The 12491-nt window shown below is 39.2% G+C and overlaps 1 protein-coding gene across 11 annotated transcripts in view; it reads right to left on the bottom strand.

The window, feature by feature from the left end:
• Window positions 1-12491, bottom strand: part of CELF1 (CUGBP Elav-like family member 1) — a gene marked incomplete at both ends in the record, with an annotated part of 49731 nt that overhangs the window by 15009 nt on the left and 22231 nt on the right. For 10 of the 11 annotated variants that reach the window (XM_084237706.1, XM_084237703.1, XM_084237699.1 and 7 more), the window contains one exon: window positions 9045-9115. In XM_084237706.1, the coding sequence (XP_084093832.1) occupies window positions 9045-9115 (71 nt within the window). Of the gene's footprint in view, window positions 1-9044; window positions 9197-12491 lie in introns of those variants that run through there. The other variant, XM_084237697.1, reaches the window with a different exon arrangement.

Raw genomic sequence — 12491 nt, 5'->3', positions numbered from 1 at the left:
TATTCAGAATGAACGCAAGTCTTTCTATCTACAACTATTTCAACATCTTAAGATCATACTCATAGCATTATCTAAACCACTAACTTAAGTTCCAAGAAACTAGCATGATTAACTTTTCTGTTAAGTGTTTTGAGATATGTATGATCCAGAAATCACACCTTCATAGTCAAAATTCATCATGTCCTAACATCTAATCCTAAAAATGCTAGTTTTCTTTAAAGACAAGTTTTTCCAAACTCTATTTGTGAATAGTTTGTAGGTTGTTGAGTTGCAGAGTATATGAAAGTAATTCAACCAATCTTGTAATTTGTAAATCTCTTGTAATTGAACGTCTACAAGGAGTTTTTTGTTTTGTTTTGTTTCTTTTTTTAAAGATTTATTTATTTATTTATACAAGCACTGGGTACAGTCAGAAACGCAGGAGGGTGAGAGAATTCACCAGAGCCAGAGCGGGGAACAGAACAGACAGACTGACGAAATACACTGCTGAGGGGAGCAGCGGGCGCAGCAGGGGAGGTCTGCGCACCATGTGGGACCCTCGTGGGACCCTTGCTGGCTGCCGGGGATCCAACCGGCGCAGTAGAGGCTACGGGCAGCTTCGCAGCCCAGCGCTCAACCGCTGCGCCATCAGGGGAGGCCCTACAAGGAGTTATTTTTATATTACCTTTGCTGAATCTAATACTAAGTAAATATCAAAAGTTGTAAGACAAACGGCATACAGAATAACTTGTTATGTCTGGAAGGTACTCTTTCAAGTTAACCAGTCTCAGTAATTAAAACTCAAACTGTCCTCACTCTCTACCCTCATTATAGGATTTACCATCTTTCAGCATAATCTGGCGATATCCATTTCTCCTAACTAGATAGAAATGGTTTTATTTCCTATTCATTGTTGTAATCAAAATTAGCATGTAACTATTATCAAACTTACTACTTAAAGGTAGAATGAGAGGGACTTCTAGTTCTCAACAATTCCCCCATTTACACAACTAATCATGATAAAAAACAAATGCTGTGCACAAAGTGAGTTCTCAAATTAAAGAGCAGCTATTATCTCGATAGCCACACAATCAATTTACCCCTTTTTTCTTTTAAGTGTTTTGAAACACACACTGTTTTACCGATTTTCCTTTAACCTATTAAAACTATGAGGTTAAGTCATTACAAAAATATAATGCAACTGCTTTTAGAAGCCTAATCCTATAGTTCTAAGCAGAAATCACGCTACCATGATTAAAAAAAAAAAAAAAATTAAAAAACCTTTACTAATGAACAATGCCAACAACCTGCCCCCAACAACTTTAATTACTAGTTTTAGTGTAATTTTATTAAAATGTTTCTAATCTTTAATCTATTTCTATTCTAGAGAGGATTAACGCAACCCCAAAAGTGTTCTGAACATGGTTTGTTGTTGACAAGGAAGTTGACAGCTATTTCTGAGAAGAGGCAGGGGTTTATTAATTTGTATTACATTGGAAGGCAACTGCTCTCAGCTTGTCCCTTCTAAATTATGTGCCATTTCTAAACTTTCTACATCATTGTTTAGTGCAAAAGCATTAACACAGTATATACACGGATCATGGTTTATTCAAGAACTCAGTGGAAACTCTCCATCCCAGACAAATGGCCTTTCTTTCTCTACTCTACAAATCCATCTCCATTTCTTAAGTCCATCTAATCTATAAGCCACCTTTCTCCTTTGCATCCCAATTCAATAGCCAAAAAGAACTTCCTAGAGCAATGCTATGCAAAATGGCCTATACCAGGGGCGATCTTCAAACTTAAGCCTTCAGCAACTTTTACAAGAAGTAAACTGCAATTTTATACGTTCAATCTAATAATAGTAATAAAAATTCCTCAAAATCAAGTTTATATCTTTGTTCTTCTCCTACTAAGATGTCTGTATTGTACTTTACAAATTATGGGGAAGGGGAGACAGGAACAAGGTCCATTACCAGTTTGAGAAGCACTACTAGAGCACAATTAGGCCAGGCCAGGCTCAAGCTGCTGTGGAAACCATGCATCTGGAATTATGCATGATTATTCCTTCCTCCAATAAACAGTGTGTATTTAACTTGCACAGGCAAGGCACTTGATAGAAGTGGTTTACACTGGTAAGGAAGACACGGGGTATTTCTTTAGAGTTCATGAAGACGAAGTTAGAAATAAAAGTGGAAATAGCTACTAGAGATAATAAAGAAGAGAAGCAACCATACGGACACCTATGTGTATTATGACCAATTACAAACATTCTCCGCAACTATTACTCTATCTGAAGAGATGAAAAACATCACTCTTTTATCCTCAACCTTCCACACATACTTTTTAGTACATATGTTGTTCTTAAAAACAAGTTAAAAAGTCATCACTGTAGAGTCTCCCTGGTGGCGCAGCGGTTGAGCGCTGGGTTGCGAAGCTGCCCACAGCCTCTGCAGTGCCAGTTCGATCCCCGGCTGCTCCCCGGCCACCAGAGGAGGGTCCCGCATAGCACACAGACCTCTCCTGCCGCCCGCTGCTCCCTCAGCAGTGTACTTTGGTCCTTCTGCCTGCTCTGCTCCCCGCTCTGGCTCTGGTGAATTCTCTCACCCTCCCGCGCTTCTGACTGTACCCAGTGCTTAAATAAATAAATAAATAAATAAATAAATAAATAAATAAATAAATAAATGAATAAATCTTTAAAAAAAAAAAAAGTCAAAGGTGACAAGACTGCCACTGAGATGTGCAAAGACCCACACTGGCCAGGTATGGCATTTACTCTACATATCACTAAAGACATCCTCATATGTGCACATTACCTCTGCATTGATGGAGGGCTCCTTGGAGTGAGCAATCATGAATCATGTGTATTTATTACACCCACTCCACTCAAGAAGCATCAGTGAATTTAGCTGTCCCCTGGATCAGTATCTACAGAGTCCCTGTCATTCCTAAGAGGCAAGTCTGTGGAGGTTCTTAACTTCTGTGGAAGTAATGCCTGCCTGACAGCAGAAGCAATAATGGCAACAACTGGCAGTTCATCCAGCACAAGAAATCAGGACTGGAGTCTCCCTTGTCTTGATTCTCAATAAACAAGCCACAGGAAAACAGAAGAGGGAACCACTTTGGAAGAGACAGGGAGGAAACAACAAAACTTTATTTTCAAAGCACACATTTATTTAAAATTCGTAAACCCTCCACCCTCGCTTCTCTTGGTCCTCTCTCAAAAGTTCTCAGCCCCAGGTCCAGCTAAGGGAACAACACTGATGTTCTGTCCCACTTCTTTCCCATCCCAAGTCAGGGGGTGGATCTTAACACAACATGCTGATCCAAGCTAAGACCGTGATCTATACTTAAAACAGTTCTGGACATTCAAGATCCTCTATGACTACACGCTGTACTAAGCAAGAAAATAGCCATTAGATGCATGTGGCCATTTAAATATAATTTTTAAAATCGAGTTTCTCAGTCACATTAGCCACATGTGACTAGTGGCTACTGCATAGGACAGAAGAGATAAAGAACATTTTTATCACACAGAAAGTTCTACTGCACAATGTTGCCACAGAATCTATAACTGGTTAGCAGAAACAGTTAGTGAAGTCACAAGTGGAAAAGCTGACACCACACAGTTGAGTTGGTAAGATGAAAAGGCAGTAGGGCAAGAGGCAATAACAAGGGGGTCATGCTACAACCTAGGTGAAGCTTACAGACAGAATGCCAAGTAAAAGATGCCCATCACAGGGCCTCCCTGGTGGCACGGGCGGTTGAGCACAGTGCTGTGAAGCTGTCCACAGTCTCTGCAGTGCCGGTTCAATCCCCGCCGGCCTCGGAGCAACCCACATGGCGAGCCGACCTCTCCATCTCACTCACTGCTCCCCTCAGCAGTGTATTTTGTCACTCTGCCTGTTCTGCTTCCCACTGTCTCTGGTGAATCCTCTCACCCTCCTGCACATAAGGCCTGTACCCCAGTTCTTGTATAAATAAAATAAATCTTAAAAAAAAAAGCCCATCACAAAAGGCTACATATTGCACAATTCCATTTATATGAATATCTAGAACAGGCACATCAATAGAGGCAGAAGTAGACTAGAGGATGTCTAGGAATGGGGGCTTGCGGTAAGGAGGGGAGAGGGAACCTATGATTGCTAATGGGCTCAGGATTCACTCTGAATATATTCTGAAAATATTCTGTAATTAATGACATTAACTGCACAACTTTGTAGATACAGTAAAAAATCTCTCAATTTTGTACTTTAAAAAGGTAAATTTTATGTTATATGAGTTATCTCTCAATCTGAGAGACACAGAGAAAGGAGGTCACAACACAGCCTGGAAGGGAGGCAGCCAGGAAAAACCATGCTGCAACCAACATCATAAAGCTGATGACAAGAAAGAATGGAAGCACACGCAGAGAAACCAAAACATGTGTCCTGGGGTCAAAGAGAAGGCAATTTTCAGGTCTAGTTGTGAGTTTCCTAACTATAGTATATCCCAGTTCACTTATGTCCTTACAAGAAAACCATTTCATACATGCTAGTTTTGAGTGGGTCTCTGATTCTGTGCAAACAAGTCAGCAAAAAACTATCACATCTGTTTAAAACTCGTTTTGATTTGATAGATTAAAAAGGTGTGAGGAACATACACATACACACAATGGAATAACTCTTCAGTTGTGAAGAAGATGAAATCTTGACATTTACAATAATATGGGTGGACCTTGATGCCATGACACTATATGATGTCACTCACATGCGGAAGGAATATAAGGCAGCAGAGTAAACAAATATCAAAAGAAAACAAATTCTTTGATACAGATTGGTAGTTACCAGAAGGAGGTTAGGGGTGTGTAAAACGGATTAATGAGGTCAACTATATGTACACCTGAAACTTAGATGTTATAAACCAACGTTACCTCAATAAAACTTTTAAAAAATGAATAAAAATCATTTTCAAAGCCTTTCAGCACTCTTTTCCATCCTCCCTTTCTCATTTCCTATTGACCTCCACTTGTTCATTACACACAAAAAAAATTCAGATACTTACCAATCCCTCCTCCTTCCCAGAAGACATGTTTGTTTCAACCACCAACCTCCAACCACCTTCCCACCCTACTAAGCCCCATGGGTTCATATGCGTGGTGAGCTTTGGAAAAACTGGCACAGAAAAATAAAGACCCAGGATCATTGACCTGAGTTACTTACCAGCTGTTCTCTAATGGAGAACAAGGACAGAGTGCACCTATCTTCTTGCTAGCTGAGGTGTTAGGTAGGAGAAAAAGTCATCACTAAAGGTTTTTAAGTCATTAAAAAACAGACTAGCTAACAATCTGCTTGTGAAGGTTTTCAAGCATTCTTCCCTGAGGAATGCAGATAATACCCAGAGACCTCATTTCTGTAATCATCTCTAATCAAAAAAGTCTCACAGGGCATATGTGATATCGTGATTTATAGGAAATACATGTGTTTGATCACTTAGATGACGAAAATATATTTCTCATATATATTTGGTCTTCCTGGTTACAACCCACCCCAAAAGCCTTGGAATTTCCTAAATACAGAGTGATAAAGGTATTTTCTGCTATGTTAATGAGGTGACTTTTTGGAAAGCACCCAAGGATGAGGACTGGTTGCCAGGGGAACCAGCCATGTGATGAATGTTGGAAGGGGAGAGGGGCTGGAGATTTGAGTTCAACTGCTAATGGTGAATGAGTTACTCAATTGTGCCATGTAATGAACCTTCCATAAAAACTTAAAAGGAGGGTTTTTAGCAATTTGGGAAGAGAATGGTACACCTGCAGAGGATATGAAAGCTCAAGTATGGGAGCTTTCTCCCCTACTTTGCCCTGTACATCACTTCCATCTTGCTGTTCCCAAGTTATAGCCTTTATAATAAATGTTGATCTAGTGAGTGAACCGATTTTCTGAGTTCTGTTGCTATTTGGCAAATTAATCAAATCTAGGGAGGGTGTCCTGGAATCTCTGATTTATAGCCAGTTGGTGAGAAACAGATACAATCTCAGTTTACAAGTGACTACTGAAGTCCACGAAGACTCCAATCTGAGCCTATGGGTTGGAAGCCCAGGTGGGAGGCTGGATTTACAGTCAGCATTTGAGATGGAGGATGGTCTGGGGAGACTGAGCCCTGGACCTGTGGAATCTGACCCTATCTCTATGTAATGTCAGGAACTGTTTGGATTCTTAGACACCCTGCTGGTACCCAAGATTCTTCAGGGGTTTCCATATACCCCTAGTTGGAACTGGATCAAAGATCCAAAACAGCTTTTCATTCATTAGACTTTATTTCCAAGATCCTACATGTGCCCTATACTACACACCACAGGGGGCTTTAAAAGTGGACTAAGCAATACCTGCCCCGCAGACAATGGAATTGTACATGTGAAAGGACACAACCAAAATACCCTGCAAATGCTTTAACAGATCTAAGAAAGTTTTGTGGAAAAAGTGGTTAGTATGGTTTTATTTTATTTTGGGAAGCATAGAGGTATCTATAAGGATTAAAGCTGAATGGACTAAGCAGCTAGAAAAAGCGTTATGCTGATGGAGGTATAAAAGCCTCAGTAATGATGAGAAGGCTCTTGTACAATTTAGCCCAAAAGATTAGGATCCAGTCTCAGGCAATGCCGAGAAATTTAGAAGGCAGGATCCACCAGAACTTAGAAATTGCTTCTAAAGGAATGAGGATGAGAAAGACGTTACCATTCTTGGTGTCCTAGTGCAAGCAACCTGTGAAATTAGTTTTTGCACAGGCAAACCTCCAGATTGAATTGTATCCAATGGACAGTTTTTAGAATAGTCAGAGAGCTCAAGGGTCTTTTGGGTGATAAACAGAGAGATGTGAGAAAAGCAGCACATCGGTGTCTCCTTCAAACAATGGAAGAGCCTAAGAGAAAATGTTCTTGGAGAACACCTATGTGCTAGGTACAAGCAAAGAAAAAAAAAATCATTGAAAGATGAAAAGTGGTTTGGAGTGGATTAAGGATAGTGTTACAGGTAAGGAAAGGAAGGAGATCTTGAATCCCCTGGCCCTTCCATAGTTCCTCCACCAATTCTGTGTAAAGAAATTCTGAAATAAGATATATTGGATCATATTCCCAGGCAAAATCACTTTCATGAGGAAAAACCACTGATGTCAAATCTGCTAAAGCAGTACATGTGAAAAGAAGGACTGAGAATCCAAGAAAGAGGTGGCAAGTACACACCATTCTCAAGAACTCTCTTTTTTCCAACTCTGGTATTTTGGTGTATGATGCCTATGGAAGTGGCCTCGGGTACTTGTAATAATGAGTTGATGGATAATTTGGTTGTGACACCCGAGGCAGCCTGGTCTAATAAGCCAAAAAGAAAAAAAAAGGGGGGGTATCATTAAACTTGCATTTTCAGGCCCAAGGCTGACACCAAATGTCCTCCAGCAAGTCAGTTATAAATTCTCTCAATGAGGTTTGTCACCTGAAAAACAGGGGCTGTAGCATATGCCCAATTAGCTTCACAAAATTTCTCTGAAAATGATGACTAAAAACATGCAAATTCAGTTGGAAAAAAATGATATGCAGTCTACTCCCTGATTTACTCTTCTCAGGATGACCTGCATTCAGTCTAATAGTTCTCAATTTTTGGTGTACATGAAAACCTCATGAGATGGTTTACATACAGAATCTTGTGTCCTATTTTAACATAAGATTTCTGGGCATGGAAAATCTGCACTTGTATGTTTCAGGTGATGTTCACAAAGTGGGCCATGGTCAAGACTTCATGGGATACTAAGTTAGCTAGTCCAACATCATATAACAAGAGAAAACTGACTATATCTAAGGGTTGAACACAGGTAGTGGCAAAGTATAGAGAAAAAGTGTTTCAATCAAAAATAATCTCAGCCACAAAGTCCTACCTCTAGGGATCATATATCCAGTACATGGGAATATTTCTATTATGCATTAAGTTTTTAAGACAACATTCACTGTGGTTTTACCTATTAAAGAACTCTCCTAAAAAAGATACATGTAAATTATCATTTCGGAGAAGGCATAGGATCCATTTCAAATAAAGAAGTCAGCTATCTTTGAGCTCTGTCCCCCCAACTTCCTCAAGAACCATTTAGAATCTGCTATTATCCACACCTGTTACACCTAATTCAAGATAGACTTATTTGTACATGGAGGCCTAAACTCAAAGATTTGCAACTATCACCATTATCTAGAAAATAGCCTACTATTTAATATTCTAGGTTTTGAATAATCTAAGTATCATTTGTTTGAGGTTCCAAGACACTTTAAGCCTGATTTAAGTTACTGAAATCAGATTTGGAAATGTGCTCTTCTCCACAAAGCCTAGGATCCAGACTCCCTGTAGCTACAACTCAGCACCAGCATTTTAGTACATACTATGCACCAATATTGCAAAGTGATGAGCTTTCTCATTCCTATATTGAAAACCTAGGCATACTGCTAATTAAGAAGGATCAATTTGGTTGGCTTTGGGGGGGGGGGGGATGTACCACTGATGACCCCCAAAATGTATGTATTGTGTTGTACTCTCAGTGAAACTGGGGAGAGGGGACGCCCCAGGTTCAGGATTACCGTTTATACGTCAATACAGCATTTTGTACACCCTACCTACCAGTTTCCTCTATGATAAAAGTCTAACATTTTGATCATTAAAAACAAAAATAAAACAAAAATTTCCCAAAATATAATCTGAAATTCTATAACCAACCCAAAGCAATAAAACTACTGTTAAAAAAAATTATCTTAGAATCTATCATATGTGAAAACAATATAACCTGAGGGACTAGAGCCAGTACACTTGAGTTGATATTACCGGTCATATTTCAAATGCACCCTTATGTACAGAATTAGTTATATAGCTTTGAGGAGATAAGCAATAATGAGATAAAATCAAGACTACAAGAGAAAATAAATAACAGTGTGAACTTTGGACACCTTATCCAATTTTTTCTTCCCTCTTTTAAGGAACAAGTTTCATCAAATAACAAAGAAAACCTCCCAGTTTCTCTGCTTATGATAAAAATGAGACAACAAAAATACTTACACAGGACTGGAATTCAAAGAGCAATGATCCACCATCATTTCTGGAAGGAAATCCAACTTAAACGCAGCCATCACCTCACTGTCCCCTTCAGAAGCCAATGATATAAACTTGCTGCACTTGTCTGATCCACAAATATACACAGCTTTAGCTTCCTGGGCCCCACAAAAAACACAAAGTGGAAACAGGAGCTCAGGGAAACCAGCAATAAGTGCCACAAATACAGGCAGGACTGGGGTAGGGAAAGGGAGTATTGGATTAAAAGGGGGATGTGACCATGTGAAAGGAGGCTCAGCCCGGCACACAATGAAAGTGCTGATGCACCAGGCTTGTTTTGTGTGATTTTCCCTGGCGAAGCAGTACTAAGTGCACTGTCAGATAAATAGAGTGTCAGATCCATGAAGATAGCAGTGGCTAACAGAGCAGAAGAAACAGAAACTTGTTTCACATCTTCAAAACTCTTCCTGCAGATCAGTTTTTGAGGGCCTCCAAAGCCTGGAACTACCTCAAGTTAAAACAAAACAAACAAAAAAACAAAACAAAACAAAAAAAAAACCCTCAATTCACAGGGTATGGAAATGTTTCTGGAAAAAAGAACTGGGTTATTAGCTGTGGTGTGAACTTAAGGTTCCATGTGCCAATGACAGCAATGAGTACAGTGTTTGGGTCCAAACTAACCTCATAAAAGTCACTCAGGCATGCTGACAGCAAAGCTGGCCATCATAAACTTACTGCTCAAATACTATGCATTACCTGCACTGGCCAGACCTTGCTTCTTGATGGTGATGGACACAAAGTGTGCTACCTAGTCATTCTTCATCAGAGTGAAGGACTTCAAAAATTTCTGCTCTGGAGATATTCATTAGGTGGCACCTGCAAATTCTAACTCTGAGTCTTAATTTCCCGGGGGTAGAAGACAGGTAATAATATCCCTTAGTACTCTGGACAGGGTACTAAGAAATAACATTTTCAGTTCTGTTTACCCTTCCTAAAGAAAAAAAAAACAAAAAAACAAAAGAAAAACAAAAGCTACCACACTGATAATAAAAAAGAACCACGGCCCACCAGAGAAAAACAGTCAAATATGGTAAGGCCAGAAGAAATGTAGACAAATTTTCTGCATTCTCTGTCCTTTAAACTGTTGCTAAAACCAAGATTAATGAATGCACACATAAAAATTCTATTATGGGTGAGCAGTAGAGAGTGATATACTTAGCAGTCAGGACAGATGTGGTGCTCCTGTTCTCAATTTAGCTCCACATCCCTCCAAACAACAAATGGTGGCATTTCAATATTTAGGCTGTAACTCTAAAACTGCATCTCTGAAGGCTCCCAAATTTCATATGCCTGCTTTCCATTTTTATCATTAGGGTTGCCTTACCTCAAAGATTTCACTTCACTCAAGCTCAGTTCACAACACAGGGTACATTGAAAAAAGGAAGCTATGTTCAGCCTGTAAAGAGGTAAATGAACAAATTCCTAAACATAAAGTTACTTTAAAATAGGGGGAAAAAGAAAAGAAAAGAAAGGCAGCAAGTGTAAAGGTTCTATGTGAGGAGCAGTAGCTGACGCCTCTCTGCATCTGACTAAGAAGATAGAAAGTGTGTCTTCTGTGTGTATCTAGGGATAATCATTCAAAAATCTAGAGCTGTAATTGCAATGAACTACTTTTTCTATTTTGCCAGAGACCCTCACTCATGTGATCTATTACTTTAGAGTTAGAAGTGGCAGGGACTCTCTTCCATCCTATTACAGGAAGCAAAACCAGGCTGCAATAAGAGGAGAAGACTGTGCCATCAGCACACAGTATATAGCTCACCATGCCCTGAATGCCAGACAAGCAGAGGGTGGGAACCCTAGCAGAGATTGGTAAGTGCTACTGATTAAGTCTGCTCTGATTTCGCCTATGTACACTGGAATTGATCAACTGCCTCTTCCTACAGAAAGTTACCAAGATCGAGGATAAACTGTGAGGTGTGTCAATAACCAAATCAGATGTTTTAATTCAAGGATTCCTTTAAAAATGAATTAACAAATTTAAAGAATCCCATTGGTTATTGTATGATTTTATTACTTACTGAAAATAAATGACTTCTGATTTTATCCCTATATTTGTTTTAAGATTTATTTATTCTATGCATATAGGAACTGGGGTGTAGGCCAGAAGTGCAGGGAATGAGAGGATTCACCAGAGACAGAGTGGGGAGCAGAACAGGCAGACTGACTGAAACACAACACTGAGGGGAGCAATGGGGAGACAGGAGAGAACTGCTGTGCCATGTGGGTCAGCTCTCTGGCCAGGGATCGAACTCGTGTTGCAGTGGCTGGTGATAGCTTGATAGCACTGTGTCTTTACCCTTGTGCCACCAAGGAGGCCCCCTATTTTAACCAGAATTAAACCTATCAGTATAAAGGACTTAAATCAGTATAAAAGACTTTACTGAGCAGCAAGGTACTACTCAGTATATGAAAATGGAAATTTTTTCCAAGTAAAAGTTGGGGAAGTACTGATTCAGAGTAATGTTTTAAAATCCATCTTACAATTTATAAAGCAACATTTCTTTAAAACCCTACAAAATGAAAATGTTATTTCATGAAGTAGCAGTGTTTCTCTTTAGGCAGGTCACAAAGAGTTATCTCAGTATAATTAAATTCAACATGCTTTTAGGGGAAAAAAAGCACAGAAATTAATCACAAGTCACTCAATTTTAGAAAAGAGTTACAGAGTTAAGTGATGATAAAAACAATTATGGGAATAAAGAAATGCAAATGTTATGGGGAAATTAAGAAGTAGAATTCAAAGTTACTCACAGAAAACTGCCCATAAATTGCTTTTAAAATTTCTTGATCAGAAACACTCTCCAGATATTCCCCACAAGATACATAAAGAAAAAAAGAGGTAGGCAATAAGGCTTAAACCAAGGGCCTGCTATACAAGGCAGCCTTAACTTTCTCTCAGCTGCTCTGACCACCTGTCCTCTCCTTATGACTTAACATTCAAGGTTTCCTTTTCTTCCCCTAGTTGTCTCAGTTTTCTTTGCCTTGACTATTCTCCACTTCTTTTCTAGGGACAACAATCCAAAGTCTTTTTATGTGAGGGTAGGGTCAGTCAGTCTCCTATAACATTAAGAATCTAACAGATAAGGGACACTCTCAAAAGAATAGCACATTTAGACTCTCAGAATAGAAATAAACAGTTTAAAAACTGGGTTGGAGGAGAGAAATGCTAGAAATCACAGCATTTGTTTTGTCAAAGGAGTGAAAGAGCAAAGAAAAGCCTAGCTGAACAAAAAGCCTAGGTGTGATGTGTAAATGTCAAGCTGTCCATCTTAACAGATATAACAAGGGAGTCAGACAGGTGAATAGATTTTACATTTCACCCAAACCAATTGTTTTATTTTTATGTTTTTTAAAGATTTATTTTATTTATTTATGCATACAAGAGCTGGG

This window comes from Talpa europaea (assembly GCF_964194135.1).
Source record: "Talpa europaea genome assembly, chromosome: 1".
Taxonomy (NCBI): Eukaryota; Metazoa; Chordata; class Mammalia; order Eulipotyphla; family Talpidae; genus Talpa; species Talpa europaea.
Note: the sequence above shows the minus strand (reverse complement) of the source record. Positions and strands in the feature narration are given on the sequence as shown.